At 48.7% G+C, this 17,602-nt stretch overlaps 1 protein-coding gene across 1 annotated transcript; it reads left to right on the top strand.

Moving 5' to 3' along the window:
- The first annotated feature begins 3,458 nt into the window (after positions 1 to 3,458).
- On the top strand, positions 3,459 to 13,686 carry LOC117188148 (protein suppressor 2 of zeste-like). Its single transcript, XM_033391546.1, has 7 exons — positions 3,459 to 3,806; positions 6,146 to 6,423; positions 6,504 to 6,600; positions 6,867 to 7,040; positions 7,137 to 7,377; positions 7,588 to 11,452; positions 13,131 to 13,686. The coding sequence occupies exons 2-6, from the start codon at positions 6,225 to 6,227 to the stop codon at positions 11,443 to 11,445; spliced, it is 4,569 nt and encodes a 1,522-aa protein (XP_033247437.1). The 5' UTR covers positions 3,459 to 3,806; positions 6,146 to 6,224; the 3' UTR covers positions 11,446 to 11,452; positions 13,131 to 13,686.
- The last annotated feature ends 3,916 nt before the right edge of the window (positions 13,687 to 17,602 follow it).

Genomic DNA, 17,602 nt, shown 5'->3' with positions numbered 1-17,602 from the left:
AGCAAAAAACCAGTAAATTATTCTATTGCTTGCTCATTCTCCCTAGCAGACAATCAAAAAAAGAGTGAGCGAGAAAAAATACCGAACTTTCCGGATCTGACACCGTACAAATTACGATACCTGCTTCGTTCTGTCCGTTTTGGGCAAGTGATTCGATGTAATGAGAAAGCTGAGACGCTGATTCTAACAGACCGAACGAAGCGAATACCGATTCGATTCGGTTGCCTGTTCATCCAGGGCTCTAAGGCACATCTCCCTATGACAGTAAATCTCAGATCGAGCTGCATAAATGCAGGACTGCTGCAGTTTCCAAGGAGCCGTAGTAATCCCCCCAAGACAGATTGCACCGCCTATACTACATCCCCACTTAATTGAAACATGACGCAAATCCATGTTGCAATAAAATTGTATTCTGACTCCCCAGAAAGTCATTGAAAAGCCCCCGCCATACCTCCGACAGGACCATGAACAAGAGCAAATGCAATTAGAGCCATTCATCCATCCCACACCCAAGTATCCATACATCCACACACCTAACATCGCTGTGTGTGTTAGTGCAACCTCACAGACAAAACCGCAGCACAGTTGATACATTAATTATTCATTTTGCCAGAGGATTCATTTTCCAACGAGTCAAAAGGATTCACACACACAGAAACATGCATCGTATCGGTGAGTGTGTATGTGTCGAGCTGCAAGTCAAGCACGTGGGCTCTGAGTGGAGCTTTTTAAAGGGGAAGCATTCTTAATTACTTTCGAAAAATATTACACCTTTGGACAGAAAGAGAGGATGAGGATGTACTCTTATGTAATAGATAAACTCATGGGAGAATGCAGATAATATTATTTAGTATCTAAGCCATATCAGATAAGTATAGATTTCTAAAAAGAAAAGCTCTCCCAGTTTCTGGACGTTGATATGGCTGCACCCAGACCATCAAATGCCCCGTGTGACACCAGCAGAAGACTGTTACACGACGATCTCATTCAAAATGCAGCCCAACCGACCGAGGAGCGCTGCCCCATGACGCGCGGCGCGTTAACCCAACCGAACGCGACTAATATTCAAGGAAAATAAGAACTAAGCCTGCATTCAAAATATGAATTCTAATACTAAATACGAGAAAGGTATGCTAATATTAGTGATTTAAAGATAGGAAGGTAATTAGTTGTAGATATTATATAGTAGAAGGAACTATAATCCGAGCATAAGTCTCTAAAGGTTTTCGATGCCTTCTAAAATGAAATTCATGTAATCGTCTCGGAATACTACCAATATTTGAGGGATATTTACGTATGCATCGATGGGCAATACGAATAATTTGGAGCGACCGTTCTCTCACTATAGGGCCTTTGATCTCTCTTCTTTTCTCTAGTGAATTCCTTTCTAGTGTCTAATTGAGATACTTATATGGCAAAACTGATAAACATTTTTGTACAAAGCGTCACCGCTAATCACTAAAAATGATTTTAGCCCAGTACTTCCGACTGCTAATCAGCATTTATCTGTACTTGTTGTCGTATCTACGAATATTTGGCATTGAAGTCCCGACATCAAACTTGACCACATTCCAAGTTCCGCTAATGCCTCTTCATTACGATTACTTCGTGTTACACTTTTCAACTAAATCAATGTATCTTTAGGTACTGTCACAAAGCCATTCTGAAGATACTTAAGCTAAACGAACACATCAGTCTCGGTGGCAAGGCTTTTGAGAGGGATTTGCCTGCCATGCCAGTTACGGCGGCAAGGACTTGAGGACATGACCGACATGGATATGAGACGTCTCATCATTTATCTCTGTCAGTTGATCAAACGTGAGGTGCCTGCCAGTAGAATGTCCGCCGTTTTTCGTTGGGGCAAAGCTAAAGCAGTTCCTGTGGAACGTGCTGGAAATCATCCAAGGACATTTAGCTGCCATAATCCTTTGTAATGCAAATTTCAGATCGCGTAAGCAGTTGTTTTTCTGTGCGTTTGCCCCCTGCGGCGACCGACTGTCAAGTGAATGTAAAATCCAGTGGCGGCATCAGTTTCAGCACGCGAATGATGTCAGCCACAGATACAACGCACTTTGCATATGGCTGTGGATATGGGATATGGGCTGGGACTGGAACTGCGACTGCGACTGCGACTGGGGCCAAAACAGGTTCAACAGATTTAACAAAATGAAATGCCCAACGGCGCTGCGATATGGGGACATGGCCAAAACGAGCGAAAAAAAAAAGATGAAGCAACAGCGAAACAAGCATTTTTGCGTTAATTATAAACGTCAAGGCCTTAGAGGCCCCAACGCGTTAATCTCTCATTTGACGGGAGTCGAATTCAATTAAAAACACCACCCACACACTCTCGCGGAATCGGGAACGAACGGAACGATGTACGGTGTATAGCACCCCAAAAAATCAAGTTCTCCACTGCCTCGCCTCTCTCTCTCACTCGTAACTACGCTGCACACAGATACACACACCCACTCGCGAGCTCGGGCAGCCAATCAAGCAGCAGCTACGACAAGGACCGCACCGAATGGCAAGAGATAGCAACATCGATCCATCTCGCTCTGGTCGCTCTCTCTGAGCTTGCGCTGAACATCGTCGAGGCAAACGAAAACGCGGCCCGAAACGAAACGAAACGAAAACGGTTCAAAGCGCCAGCAGGTCTATCTGTATCTCAGTCTTTTCAGACTTTTCGTGGCGTGCACTCTGTAAGCGAGAAATACGGGAGAATACTACACGCGTCACAGCGAGAAGGGACAGAGCGAGACGGACGGAGAGGTATGGAGAGCGAGCAGAAAAATCTCTGTCTGAGGATGGTTGGGTTGGAAAAAAGAGCGTGTATGAGAAATCGATAAGAGCCAGCAGCTGAAGTGGAAGAAGAAGCAGCGCTGTTTACGCCGCTGCTTGTTGGGTGTGTGCGTCCGTGTGGTTTGTGTGTGTGTGAATACGGATTTCCATTTAGTGTAAATCGATTAGAAAAGCGCGTAAAAACTGATTCGACACTCGGCCGGGAAAACTCTCCTCTAGCTCGAGAGGATACTCAATTTGCGTCGCAGTTTCCCTCAGTACGGGCGGAAAAGTAAGCCAAGTGGAAATGGGAAAAATAACAACAACGAAACTCATTTCTAATCGGAAAATTTCACTTTACGCCGAAAAAGTGTGTAGTGTCAGTGTATTGGTGAACATTTTGTAAACACACGTACACGTGACCAGTGTATACGCGTGTGTGTGTGTGTCGTATGGGAATTTCGTCGCGCGGCGAAAAGCGGTTCGTAAAAACGGCTTGATTGCGGCGAAATTGCGCGCGCGCAAAAGTAGAAAGTTTGCCGCCAGGTCTCTCTCTCTCTCTCCCATCCACTCCCACTCGGAACTCGCCGCCACAGCTCTCACGCCGCCACAGCTCTCACGCCGCGGCGAATGTCTAGAAATTTGTGTCGTCTCAATCTCAAATACAAATACACGCACATGTCGGTGTCTCGTTTTTCGCCGCGTGCGCTCTTTCGGGCGTTCGTAATTGCGGCGAGTACGAGAGCGAGTACACACGAAGCGAACGAATTTAGTGTGTGCCGCACGTAGCATTTGAATTTCGTCGTGCAATGCTTTTAGTTTGTCTTCGTGCCCCAAGAAACGCTATACAAGGCAGCAGTGCTGCCGTTTCCATCTGAAATTGTTTGACGCGCTTTATTTTACCTTTTTCTGAGTGAGTTTCGTTCGCTTGTCGGTGTCGTCGTCGTCGTCGTCGTCGTCGTCGCTTCGTTTTTTCGTTTTCGTACATTCGGGCAAGAGCTTGTTGCGTATGCTGCTCCACATATGTGAGTGTGTGTGTGTGTGAGTGTGTTTGTGTCTGAGTAGCAGTAGCAACCACCACCCTGCGGGCGGGTCGGTGGGTGTCGTCTCGTACCGGCGCTTGTCGTAACTTTTGTTATTATTGTTGCCGCTGTCGGTGTCGCTGCCTCTGCTGGCGTTTGTTCAAGCTGTGACCATTTCGTCACTGTCACTGTATGTGTGCGTTTTTGTGTGTGTGTATTTGTGTGCCGTAGTGCGCGCCTTTTACGAAATTGCGGCGTATAAACAAAAAGCGTGGACAAAAACGTCACACTGTCGACGTCATCAATACGAAACGTTATCAAAGGCCATTCGGCCAGCAATGGGTGGCATTTTAACGAGCACTTATCCTCTCACGCCTTTCCACAGCTGAGTGGGCGGGCCCACGGGCGTGTGGGCGTGGGCGCCCACACTTTGTAATCAACAGAAGCAGCGGCAGAAGCAGAGCAGAGGCAGCGGCAGCGGCAGCATCACCATCTTCTTCATATTCTATTTCCACCTCTTTGCGCCCACTTTTCAGCTCTGGCTTATTTCTAGTTTCTTGAGCTTTTGTTTTTGTTTGGGTTTTTTGTTTTGCTAGCTCAGCCTTCTCCTCTCCCCTGCTTATTCCCATTTCTTACTATTCTTCATCTCCTCGGTCGTGTCTCTGTGTTGTCATTTTGCCCGCTGACAACTACAGCTACAACTATTTCGGTCTTCCCTTCACAAAAGCCCCAGCTTTCGTGCCAGTTTCGCGTGAGGCAGCAACCAGTAACGAAACTGAAACGAGGCAAGAGACGAAAGGCAGCGGAGACAAAAAATGGATGAAGCTGATGCGACTACTGGCTGCCCTTTGGGGTGGCAGAAGCTCAGAATAAAGACTGGGTTGAAAAATATGTAGATCCGAACAAAAAAAGGGTTTGATAAAAGGAAAACAGAACTTTACTGGAATACAAGTCTGGGAAAACATCTACCAGAAGGTTGATGGTATACTTTAACACACATTTAACAACAATATTAGACAGAAAACTGCAAAAATATGCTCTTGGAGATACTTTTGAAATATTTTATACACTCAGATAGCACTTGGGGATAGTCTAAACATAAAGAATATCTTTTATGGGATACACGAAAGGTCAAAAGTTTGATATATTCATGGTTAAAGATATGCAAATGAATAGCTAACATATATTATAGACCCAAATATCGTTTTAAAACCCAAATGACATCCTTTAGGATAGTTTGAAACAGCATATTACTGGGATTATACTATTTGGTACTCAACATGGCTTGAACATGGAAACCTTTATAGACAGATCATAGAAGCATCTAGAAATGCTCTGGGTTCGCCAACCCAGAGATTCTCTATAGTAGCATGAGTTGTTCCCCAAAACAACCTGCTGAACTTTGCCCTGCCACCTTCCGCCTTTCCCATCGCCATCACCATCATCGTAGTAGTCATCATTGTAATAATGATGGAAATTCTGTTGCCTACTGAGGCTCTTGTGTCTGTGTGGGGCACAAAAGCGTAATTTTCGTAGTTTTATTCGCTTGCACGGCAACATCCAGTGCCAGTGCCAGGAGGAGTGCTGGGGGCACTAGGGTTCAGGGGGGGAGGTAGGCTAAAACTAGCTTCAAGTACACCGTCGAGTGCACATCGTTTTCTGTGTCTGTGTCTCTGCCTAGCTGTGTGTGTGTGTGTGTGTGTGCTTCTCTCGGGTGATACTCTCTCGGTAGGTGCCCTCTGTGGCACGAAGGGCGTCGCTTGTGCGCCCGAAAGACTACAGACCCTGCCCCCCCTGGCCCCCAGGCCCCCAGGCCCCCTACCCTATAGAGTTGCTACTTTTGTACTCTTTTTGCTTTATCCATATTTTTGTTTTCATCATTGTTCCGATTCATGGATATGGATGGCTGCCTTACTAGTCTAAAGTTTTCCGTTTTGTGTCTAGTGTTCACTGTATGTGTGTGTGTGTGTGTGTGTGTGCTGCTTCTGCTGCTGACGTTGCCGTATCTTTGAGGCCAGATACAGATACATAGTTGATGATGTATCTCTCTCTGTGGCTTTGTCGCTGCCGTTGACGAGCGACAACCACAAAGATGTTGACGATGATGGGCGAATGGTGATGTGATGATGGGTCTTTGCTCAATCTTGTCTTTCTCACAGTTATGGGTTTCCCCACTGTCCCCTGCCCCCTGCCCCCTGCCCCTTCTCTCTTGTCACCGTTGTGAGGTCGAGGCTCGCTCGTTTTGGCCATCATTAGTGGGGTGCACGAGCATGGACCAACAGTTTATTATCCATAACTTGGATAAAACTCCCCCTTAACCTGAACTGCTTTCTTTATTGCAGGACATGCTTGCCGCTTGAGTGTTGACCAAAAAAAGAGAGGCTAACTAAAACACACACTTCCGGCAGGAGGAGGAGGAGAATGCATCTCCAAACCACGCACAAAACGATTCAACCCGAGGCCAGACCCACTATGGATACCACAATCTCAACGGCCTCCAGTTCCTCGGCAACTGCTGCCCCACATTGCGATGTGCGGCAGTTTCATGGATTGATCACCTGTGGCCTCTGCCAGGGCTACATGATCGATCCCACCACAGTGGACTATTGCTATCACACATGTAAGTAGTCTCCCCCTCAGTCTAAGGTTGTCCTTTCTCCAGGATATCCCCAAATGAAACCAAACCTCTTTCCGTCACAGATTGCCGCAGTTGCATCTTGAAGCATTTGCTGCGCGTCGCCTATTGCCCGCAGTGCAAGGCCAGCGGCGGCAAGGAGATCAGCGAGATCAATCTCAGGTAGGTCCATCATCCATACCATCCATCCAATTTACAAGAATCTACATGAATTCGAGTACAGAGTTTCACAAAGAGTAGTGTTTTTGGTTCCCTTAATAGCATATTCCCTAGAATTTTAGAGATTTCTATAAAAGCCATGGAAAATATAGTCATAGATCAAATTATACCAAAAAAACGGCTATGCTTTCAAAGCTTTCTAGTTCCCTTATACCTGAAACCCTCAGTTTAGAGCAACGCAAAGACTAATGCCCACATTTCCCTTCCAGATCGGACGACACATTGCGATCTCTGATCTATAAGCTGGTGCCGGGTCTCTATAGACGGGCGTGCGATCAGCTGGCCGACTTCAAAGAGCAGCATCGGGCACTGTTCGGAGCGGACGACCAGCAGCCCGAGCCAGAGCCGGAGCCGGAGTTCTTTACATCGTCGGATCTTGTGAGGTGAGAATGGGGAAGAAAGACGAAAAGGGAAGGGAAAGCCAGTCCAAGGGGTCCAGGGTATTAATGCCATCCAATTTTCGCTTGTCTTTCGTGCAGTCTCTCCCTGGAGTACCATCCCGCGATGCTGGAGAAGTGCACGGTGGGCGAGGTGCCGCCGGTTATCTACCTGCAGTGCCCCGCCGGACTGAAGGTGGAGCTGCTGCGGCGTTTCCTCTGCTCCAAGTACAACATCGATGCGGAGAACAAGCTGGTCGAGGTGGAGGTGACCTACGAGGACGAGGTGCTGCCCTCCAGCTTCACTCTGATGGACGTGGGCTATTGCTACAAGTGGACTGGGGTAAGTGTCGTCATCCTCTACTCTCTGGGATTATGGGGCGGTGTCTATTGTCGCTTTTTGTGGCTTTTTCAACTACCGGAAAATTCGGATGAAGCGGGGAGAGGGGAAGGGGGGAACCGAATCCAATTGTGCCACCAGATTAACGTTCAATGACCATTTTCCAACCCCATTTTCCCACATTCCTTCCATCCACTGTCCACCCCCCTGCAGCATGCCCCGATGGCCTTCTGCTACCGGATTATGGTGTACGAGAGCGAGCGAGCAAAAAACGACGAGAACAATCTGTCGAAGATTAATAACCAAGACGTGGACAATGTGCAGAAGGTGCGTCGCTCTAAGGGCGGGAAGTCGGTGACCTTCGCGGAGGACCTCGAGTCCGAGCTGGACTCGGCTCTGGTGTCGTCGGGGTCACCACGTGCCAAGGGACGCAGCAACAAGTCCTCGAAGCTGTCACCGCCCCCGAAGACCAAGCGTCTGGCGACGGCCAAGCGAGAGCTAGAGGACAGCTCCAGCTCCAGCTCGGTGAGCAGCTTCAAGAGTCTCCGGAGCAACGACATGCGCTACAGCGACTATGCCGTGGCCCGCGTCAAGAGCGAGCCGGAGCCGGAACCGGATGCGGCCGCCGAGCAGCCACGAGAATCGTCCGCCCTGCCCCCACACATGAACATCGTGGTCAGCATTCCGCCCTCGCAGCTCAGCCGCTACGGCGACGAGGGGGACTTTGAGCTGAAGACGGCCAACAAGAAGGGGAACCTGCCTAAGCTGAAGATCGAGCTGAACAGCATGAGGAGCAAGCTGTCCATGCCGTTGTCGGCGGAGCCTCGCCTCGAGGACACCACTCAGTGCTCGGTGCAGCAGCTCGACCTGGAGACCTACGCGAAGAACATCGGCCTCAAGCCCATTGAGCCCGCCCACTCCGCCCCAGCGGTGGCCCCAGCGGTGGCCCCAGCGGACAGTAAATACAGTCCGAATGCCTCGCCCATGTCCTCGTGCTCCACATCCACCAACGGCTCAGGGTCCGGTTCGAATGGCCTGGGCACGACAGATGCCAACACCTTCATCTCCATCTCTAACTCCACCTCGGGCTCTGGCTCGGGCTCCCATCGCAAGCGCAAGAAGAAGCACTCCAAGGAGCCGAAGGACGCGAATGGAAAGCGAAAGAAGCTGCACGCGGAGATCTCCTCGCAGACCGACGGCAAGATGAAGGTGAAGATCACCTCCAATCCCACCACCAACCACAAGGCGCACAAGCTGGACCTGAAGCGATCCCACTCCCTGGCTGGCGGCGAACTGGGCCTCGGCTCCGCCATCTCCCTCTCCCACCTGAAGTTGAACGAGACGACAGACAGAGGCGCCACCAGCGACGTGCTCAATCGGACGCTCGGCGAGGAGGCGCGCAGCATCAGCAGCCTCATGACCGGCGCTCCCACGCCGCCGCCCACGCCCACAGCGGAAACGGAAGTGACCAAGATGGCGCTGGTGGCCAAGGAACTCTCGCTGCCGGCATCGCCTCCGCTGCCACCCAGCCTCTTCAAGGCCTTCACCCCAGCCCCATCCCCAGCAGCAAATCCATCCCCAGCTCCAACCCCGCTCACCCCGCCGACGACTGCTGCTCCGGCGCCAAAGCCCAAGCAGCAGCAGCAACAGCAGCAGACGCTGCAGCAGCAACCGGCGAAGGGTGCCACGAAGCCGCCGCTGAGCAACAACAACAACCGGAAGCAGGCCCAGGTGTCGGCCCCCGGTGGACACTTTGTGGTGCCCCAGCCACCGACGCACGCCAATCGCAACATGTACCACATGCAGCGCTACCTCTCGACTCCCAGCTCCATCGCCAGTTCGGCCAACAAGCAGCCAAAGCGCTCGGTCTCCGTGGACGAGTCCCTGGCCGGCGGCCAGGCCAAACAGGCGCGTCTGCAGCAGGTCCAGGCGATGGCCAGCTACGCGGCCCGCTTCCAGATGCAGGCAAACGGCAACATGCCCAAGGTGCCCGCCGCCTCCTACCAGCCCAATCCCGCCCAGATGCGCCTCTACGGCCCGGAGATGGCCAAACAGCAGGCCCTGCCCGTGCACTGTCCGGCCAGCTTAAGCATGTCGCTGCCCAGCGCCACCCTCAGCAGTGGCTCGGTGACCATCACCCCCCGGGGGCGACCCAGCCAGCAATTGGCCTCCTACTCCTTCCCAGAGCCACCCAGCCACGTGCCCGCCCTGGAGATTGTGCGCCTGGGACCCAACAAGCCGGCGGTGGCCAAACAGCCGCCCGCGATGATGACTGGCGGCCGCATAATGGGACCACCGGCGGCTCTGCCCAAGCAGAACCAGAACCAGGCCCAGAGCCAGGCCAAGGGCCAGGCCAAGAGGGCTGTCCAGTCGCCGCCAATGCCCATGCCGATGCCCATGCCGATGCCGATGCCAATGCCGATCCCGGCGATTGTCAAGTCGCCGCCGCTGTCAGTGGCGCTGAGTGGGCAACGTGGCAGCCACAACTACAGCCACAACCACAAGAGCAGCAGCAACAGCAACAGCAACAAGAACAACAATGCGGCTTATCGCACATCTCCGCCTGCATTAATAAATCTGCGCAACACCGTTCCACTCTCGTTTCCATCAAAGTCAGGCCCAAAGGCAGACGCCAATTCAAAGAAATCCCCGCCAGCTGCAGCGGCAACTGGAGGTGGTTCGACGACGGGCAGCAGCAGCAACAGCAACAACAGCAACAACAGCAGCAGCAGTCAAAGCAAAACCAATGGCACCGCTGCATTGGACCCATCGAAAACGGGTTTGCGCGAATTTCGACCGCCGTTTGGCACTGCGCTGCCAGCAGCAGCCACAACTACAGCCATGACAACGGCCCCAGCGATTGCGGCGGCAGCAGCAGCAGCAGCATTAGCCAAGGATGCCGACATACTTGATTTATCAGCGAACCCGGGTCGCAGCAGCCACAACAACAGCAGCAGCAGCAGCAGCAGCACCACAACCACAAAATTGGCTGGGACAAACAGGGCGCCCACATCCACATCACCGCCTGCTGGCAACATCAGCACCACAAGCAGCAGCAACATCAACAGCAGCAGCAGCAGCAACAGCCTGGAGGCAGCCTTAAACAAAATCAAACAGAACATATCCGCCAACAGCAACGGCAATGGAGGAGGATTAACCTCTGGGGCAGCGTCAACAACAGCCACGGGAAACGGCACCACCACTACCACCAGCAGCAGCAGCAGCAGCAGCAGCAGCGGCAGCAGCAGCAGTGGCACAGCCACTGGCACTGGTACTGGCGATGATCTACAGAATCTGCATTTGCTCTCCGAATCGGCGACGGCGCGCGAGAAGATCTCGATAAAGTCGGGCGGCAGCAACATCTTCGAGAACAAGCCAAAGAATGGGAATGCAGTGGTGCGGCCCCAGAATGCCTCAGTGCGGAGCATACCCAATCCATCCGCACTGGCCTTTCGCAATCAGACAACGCTTCCAGCAGCAGCAGCGGCAGCAGCATCTCTGGCCAGTGCAATCACCAAACCCCTGACGGTGAAGGCCGAGGAGAAGCCCAAGATGTCAACCACCGCGCCGGGCCTGCTCAGTCCCACTGGCAGCAATGGCAGCAGCCACAGCAGCTCTGGATGCAGTGCAGCCACCTCGCCGCGTGCCCTCACCAAGAAACCGACGACGATCGATCAAGTGGCGGCCAATTTGAATATTCGTGCCGAGGCCAAAGCCGCTGCCCTGGCCGAGGAGGCTCCCCTGGTGCTCACCTCCAGCTCGGCCAAGTCCCCGGAGCTGGCCAAGACGACAGCGGTGGTTACAGTGCCAGCAACAGCCACAGTCCCAGATCCAGCCCCAGCCGCAGTCCAGCCCGAAATCGCAATCGGCCCGAAGTCAGAGCCGGCCAAGGAGACGGCAATCACCGTCCCGGCCCCCAAGGAGACGGCAATCACCGTCTCTGCGGCCAGCACTCTCCTCTCCCTGCCCGCCCCAGCGGCGGGCATCGTCAGCCAGTCCGAGGCCCTGCCCAAGCCGCCCGTACAGATCGCCGCCACCGACACCCTGGCACCGGTGGCGAGTTCCGCTTAGTCACAAGGTGAGTGCCACAGCAGAACTTTTAATTGCATTTAGCTATGTACTCGTAAATAATGATGTTCATTTCCAAAATGAGTGGAGTTTTCAATGGGCTCAACACTTTTCCTTCGTCCTCTGATATGGATACTCCCATAAGTTCTCTTATTTGTTTGCAGAATTGTAATCCTATTATGTTTTTCTTGAGTTTACATTGCAATTTCCTATTCTTAATTCTTTTGATCTCTTCGATGTTTCTTGGAAAGGCCCTTTTAAAGCATTATTCCATACAATACTGAATGAAAGATCTGTCTTATTTCGACTCTTTTTAGTGGTTCTCTGAGGTTTCATTTAGTTCCTTGATTGCAAACACCACTCTAACCGTTTATTCGTTAGTATTGCTCGAGTTCTATATAAGACTGAATTGGATTCACTATTCGGTCTTTTGATGTGAAAGGTGTTTCAATCGATTTATTTTGAAAGCAGCACTTGATATTGTCAGCTTTGTTTTTGGTTTCTAGTGATTCCCTCGAATCTTCCAGTCGTTTCCAATCGATGCTTTTCTTTTTGTTTTTAAAAGTTCTTTATTTACTACCGATTCCGGTACTATGCATCGTAAAGTAATATAATCCTATCTTTTCATGCTAGATTTTCCCTAAATCACGGTTACCCTTAAGCACTTATTTTTTATGAATTCCTATCTTTCGATAGTTTTTTTGTTCGATGCTTGATTTTCTTCAAACCGATCTCTTCTATCTTTTTTATGATTTCTTCTGGAGGTCTGATTTGATCTCACTCCATCAATTCGCTTGATTCCTCCATAAAGTGTTTACCAAAATCGGGTTCCGTATAATAAGGTATGACTTTTGGACGCTTCTTTCTTCAACGCGGAAGAAAGAACCAGCTCTAACCAACTTTTTTCTATTTCCCTTATGAGTTGGCTATAATTTTGTACGTTTTGGCGCATTTCCCACACATAATGGAATGGAATAGAGACTCGAATTATACAAATTACGTTTCGTGTTTTGCGTTTTTCTCTCTTCCTACTTTTCCGGTCTGCTCCTCCACCTCCGCCTTTGCTGTTCGCTTGGCTTTTCTCAAGTAGTCATTATACACAAATAATGTGAGTGAGTGTCTTCTTCTACTTGCTCTCCCTCTCTCTCTCTTACTCTTTTACTGTTTTCCTCTCGCGTACTACTTCCTCCGCTCGCTCACTCTGTCGTCTCGTCTCTGTCGTTCGTCATTCGGCAGCGCGGTCGTGGTCGGTCATTCATACGAACTCTATTGCTGCTTTTATTTTGTGCCGTTAGAAGGCATTTCAGTTTTGTTTTCATACACTTCTTTAGGGTATTTATATTTTTGGTTGGACGCTTGACCCCATATATATTGCCCTTAGGCTTGTTTTTGCTGCAAAAAGTAGAAAATATCTCAGAAAATACTATAGATTTAAATGTTAGATACTAACAAATAACTAACTCCCATTATCGGCTGTCCAGAGACACAATAAATCTGTAAGGGTATTTAGATACTTGCTAGCCTTCCTCATTTCTTTCCCCTGTTTCGTATTCTTTTGGTTGTTCGGTTGTTCCATTGGCCTTTTAATGAACATCATTACATCATTTTGTATTTTCACCCATTGAAAGGCGAATAGCATTTTCATTCATTCTGGTTTCTTCTATCTTCTTCTGTTTCTTTGCTTGCAGCTTTTCTGTGGCTGTGCGGAACGCAAATGTATCTCGTGGCGCCGCTGGAGAACCTACAAAACAACAACAACAGCAATGACAACAACTGAGAGACAGACAACACCTGTCGTCTGACCTCGCTCCCGAAGAAAAGTGCAATTCGTATGAAAACAGTTAACTTGAAATGGACGAGATTCGTAAGCCTTAAAATCGACCCGGAATACCCTCAATAGAAAGCAATATACATACGTGTAGAATAGATTAGAGACCAAACCGTACCGTAAATATTTTGCAATTGTATTTGGGATACCACTAAATATTCGATAAAAGGCAGGCCACAAAAATGTTAAAAATATATCGTACAAAAAATTAATCAAATATATGTACATAAATATTAACAAAAAACAAAGAAAGAAAGAAAAAGTTAGGCACAAAGCAGCAACGAATTAATTATTAGATATATCAGTAAAAAAAAAAACCTGAGATAAGACGATTTTGATCGTTTGATCTTCGTTTTTGGTTTTTTTTTTTTTTTTTTGTAGCAAGGGAGAAAGTCCAAGCAGCACCGAAACCCGAATAGAACACTAGAGTAGAGAGGCGATAGAGACTTTTTTTTTGTTTAAAATAGGATTATATGTAGAATTCCGATGCCTGATAGGCGCCCGAATGTTAGGAGCAGCGTAATCGCATCAAGAATATTTGATTATGACCCCCGCACCTCTCACACTTGCCACTTGCCGCCAGTGCGACGTGGAGATGTGCTCCGAAGTGTGAAGTTGTGGTTTTGGTGGTGGAGTCAAAATAATGTGCTGCCGGGTGGATAGAAGAGCAGAGCAGAGACCATAAAGAAGATGAAGAGAAACACACACACACACACATCGATAACCGATACATACTCACGTTCTTCAACGAGGCGATAAAATTTTAACGATTTTGCGCCGCTTTGAGCGAGCGTGTCGGGCATAAAGATACAAAACAATACTACACTATATACATATAAGCAAATCAAACAAACAAAACGGAATAATGCAAATAACAGACCCACACACAGGCGCACACATACCTACATATGTATATGTAGATACGCGTATATCTTGTAGATACTTTTTTCGTATTACGTTTAATTGCAGCACGAACTTTGTACATAAATTTCAAATCGAATCGAAATGATTCGTGGCAAAGCGAAATGGAAACCACAACATACCACACGGCATATGAAAATAAATTTGGATTTTTATACCCGATACTCAAAATGAGTATTGGGGTATATTAGATTTGTGGTAAAAGTGGATGTGTGTAACGTCCAGAAGGAATCGTTTCCGACCCCATAAAGTATATATATTCTTGATCAGCATCAATAGCCGAGTCGATTGAGCCCTGTCTGTCTGTCCGTCTGTCCGTCCGTCCGTCCGTCCGTCCGTCCGTCCGTCCGTCCGTCCGTCCGTCCCCTTCAGCGCCTAGTGCTCAAAGACTATAAGAGCTAGAGCAACGATGTTTTGGATCCAGACTTCTGTGATATGTCACTGCTACAAAAATATTTCAAAACTTTGCCCCGCCCACTTCCGCCCCCACAAAGGACGAAAATCTGTGGCATCCACATTTTTAAAGATACGATAAAACCTGAACCAGATCGAATAATGATTATAGCCAGAATCAAGAAAACAATTTCATTCTTTCTCGCTCTGTCTCTCTCTAACACACAGGTTTCAGGTCGGTTTTGTCAATTGCAAAATATGAGTTCAAGGATCTCAGAACCTATAAGAGCCAGAGCAACCAAATTTGGTATCCACACTCCTGTGATATCGGACCTTGACCGTTTCGTGTCCAAATTTCGCCACACCCCCTTCCGCCCCCGCAAAGGACGAAAATCTGTTGCATCCACAATATTGCAGATTCGAGAAAACTAAAAACGCAGAATCATAGATAATGACCATATCTATCAGACTGCTGAATCTGGATCAGATCGGATCATTTCTCTCGCACGCACTCCTTGTCGTGTCGTTTAATGTTAGCGGCGTCTGCCGGAGGAGAGCCATACTGACTTAGTATCGGTTATAACTGTAGAGTTGCGGTGTCCGCAGCAACTCACAACGTTCCCCCTCGTTTTTTTATAGAGCTTTGACCAAATAAAACCCTATACAGATATGATATTATACTCTTATATTTACGATATTCATAGACTTGAAAGAAAAGGCTTTAGGTTTTCATACTTTCCCCCTACACTTTTCCGCTTTTAGCTGATATTTTTTTTTTGTTATTCATATCGTATGTACATATTTTACAGAGAGAAAAAAAAAAGTATAAAAATTACTAGGGAGAAAATGTATGAGTATCTTACGGGAATAGCTGGATTTCGTAGAATGGTGTCCACAACAGAGAAAGACGGACAGACAGAAAGAGAGAGATATCAACCTACCCTGTGTTTAAACCACCCTCGGCATTTACAGCATCCCATCCCTCGTGATCGGCCCGAAATTAACATAATTTCCAGGCAATCAAACAAATTGAAAAGCCTCAGATCCAGCTATTCCAAAACTTTGTCTCGACTCCAGATTTTTGTATATTTATTATTTATTCCTATTATTGAGATATACATACATATATTCGAAGGCTTTGGTCCGACATCCGATCGGATCTCTCGACTTTTGTAAGCTTGATATTGTACTGTTCGGAAACCCTAACTAAATAAAGAAACCTATTAACATATGTACGAATATATAGTATATAGTATGTATATGTAGCATATAGCTCTGATTGTACGCACTCTTGTATGAAATATTGTTAGACCACACTCGAAATGTAATCCACAAACACTCTAAGTTAATTCTAGCTGATTTTCGAAAATAATAAAATCATCAAAATGAAACACCCTGTTTGCAAATGGGATATACTTTTATGGATATGACGTGGCTGTGGCAGAGATAAATCAGAGCGATGCGTCGGCGGCGACAGAAGGTGTCGGCCCCCCCATTCGAAGGAAGTGGGATCAGGTTACAGCCCCGACTACCCGCTCCTTTTCACCCCTCGTCTACTTGTTGTTGGCACTGCAGATTTCAACGCTTTTCATGCCTCACAGGGGGAGGGGGAGGAGCGAGCGAGCTGCCACTCCAAGTGTAAGAGGGGAGCACCAGGGAGAAGGAGTTGGGCGGACACTTGCCGGAAACATATGGCAGCACGCTAAAACCAAACCCCCATTGTCGTTCTGGTTGTCGTTGTCCATGCCCTCCCTCCCCCCCCCCCCCCCCCCCCCCCCCCCCCCCCCCCCCCCCCCCCCCCCCCCCGACACACTTCCCCACAAAAGCCGCAGAGCCACAGAGCCGCAGCCACATAACGGGGCATGGGCCACGTGCCAGCGGCGGCCCGGCAGCGTAACCTTCTGCAAGGGCGATTGCTGTGACAGCACGAGGACGTGCACAAGGACGAAGCCGAGTAAACGATTGCCGAGCGAGCCCGCCCGCTCGCCGAAGCTTCTGTGGGTGGCAGGGCAGGGCCTGCTGGCGCGTTGCGGCCATGTGTATAGTATATCATCCAACGGTAAGTGTGTGTTTCTGCCCCAGAGATGACAGCGTGACAAAGCTGTCATCTAAGGAGCCCAAGGGATTAGCTGGAAATTAAACTATCATATCGTAAGTACATATATCGGAATTGGCCAATTTGACACCTGTGTTTCCATGTCTTAGCACAAGGAACACATTACTCATCAAGGGATAACTCCAGAACACTTATAGCACCTTCTTTAAAACCGTATGATATAGAATCTGGAATTTAATGATGTCTAAACAGTTCCAAGCTTCAAGAACTCAGGGAAATATTATTGATTCTGAACCTTGAATGAATGAATGTTATTTTATCATAGTATTTACGAAGAAGGTCTAATACTCGATACATATTGTGATTTTTCCCACCTGAACTTAAATCGAGCACTCACGAGTAGCTCGCTCGTGTCACGCTGCCATCACTGTTTGTGCAACTTGTTGTTTTATTTGCTTGTCGTACTTTTATTAAAAACGAACGCTACTTAATCAGCAGCAAAATGTCGCACTTTACTGCGCACACACCCACAGTCACAGCTACGGCCACGTCTCCCCATCAATCCGTAGAGTCCGTACTGCGAAGAGGCGACTCAGGGGGAGAGAGAGAGCTTGAAAAAGAGAGAGATAGAGAGAGAGAGTTGTGCAGGAGGAAGGCAGACGCCGTTTGCGTTTGACTTTTTGCTGTCGTTGCAAAAACAGACTTATCGGCTTTTGTTTTTATTTCTGTTGCTTTTACTAGAAAGAGAGAGAAAGAAAGCTTTGCCCCATCCGGCCACCAGTTTGGCATGTGCTGCCTCCCTGCCAGACCCCACCCCACCCCACCGCAACGGCACCGCAACGGCACCAGCACCACCCCGTGCAAGGCCTGCGCTCCGCTCTGCTGATAAATAGCATTTAAGTATTAGTGTTGCCGCTGCCTTTGTTGTTGCCACAGTTGGAACGTGCCCCGCTTTGCGATTC

The sequence above is a fragment of the Drosophila miranda genome, chromosome 3 (assembly GCF_003369915.1).
Source record: "Drosophila miranda strain MSH22 chromosome 3, D.miranda_PacBio2.1, whole genome shotgun sequence".
NCBI classification, from domain to species: Eukaryota; Metazoa; Arthropoda; class Insecta; order Diptera; family Drosophilidae; genus Drosophila; species Drosophila miranda.
This window is presented reverse-complemented; position numbering and strand designations above follow the sequence as displayed.

Bases quoted from the DNA above. Each gene is read 5' to 3' on its own strand.
- LOC117188148 (XM_033391546.1), top strand. From the start codon at position 6,225: ATGCATCTCCAAACCACGCACAAAACGATTCAACCCGAGGCCAGACCC. The intron at 6,424-6,503 runs GTAAGTAGTCTC...TTTCCGTCACAG, and splicing joins GGACTATTGCTATCACACAT to ATTGCCGCAGTTGCATCTTG. The intron at 7,041-7,136 runs GTGAGAATGGGG...TCTTTCGTGCAG, and splicing joins ACATCGTCGGATCTTGTGAG to TCTCTCCCTGGAGTACCATC.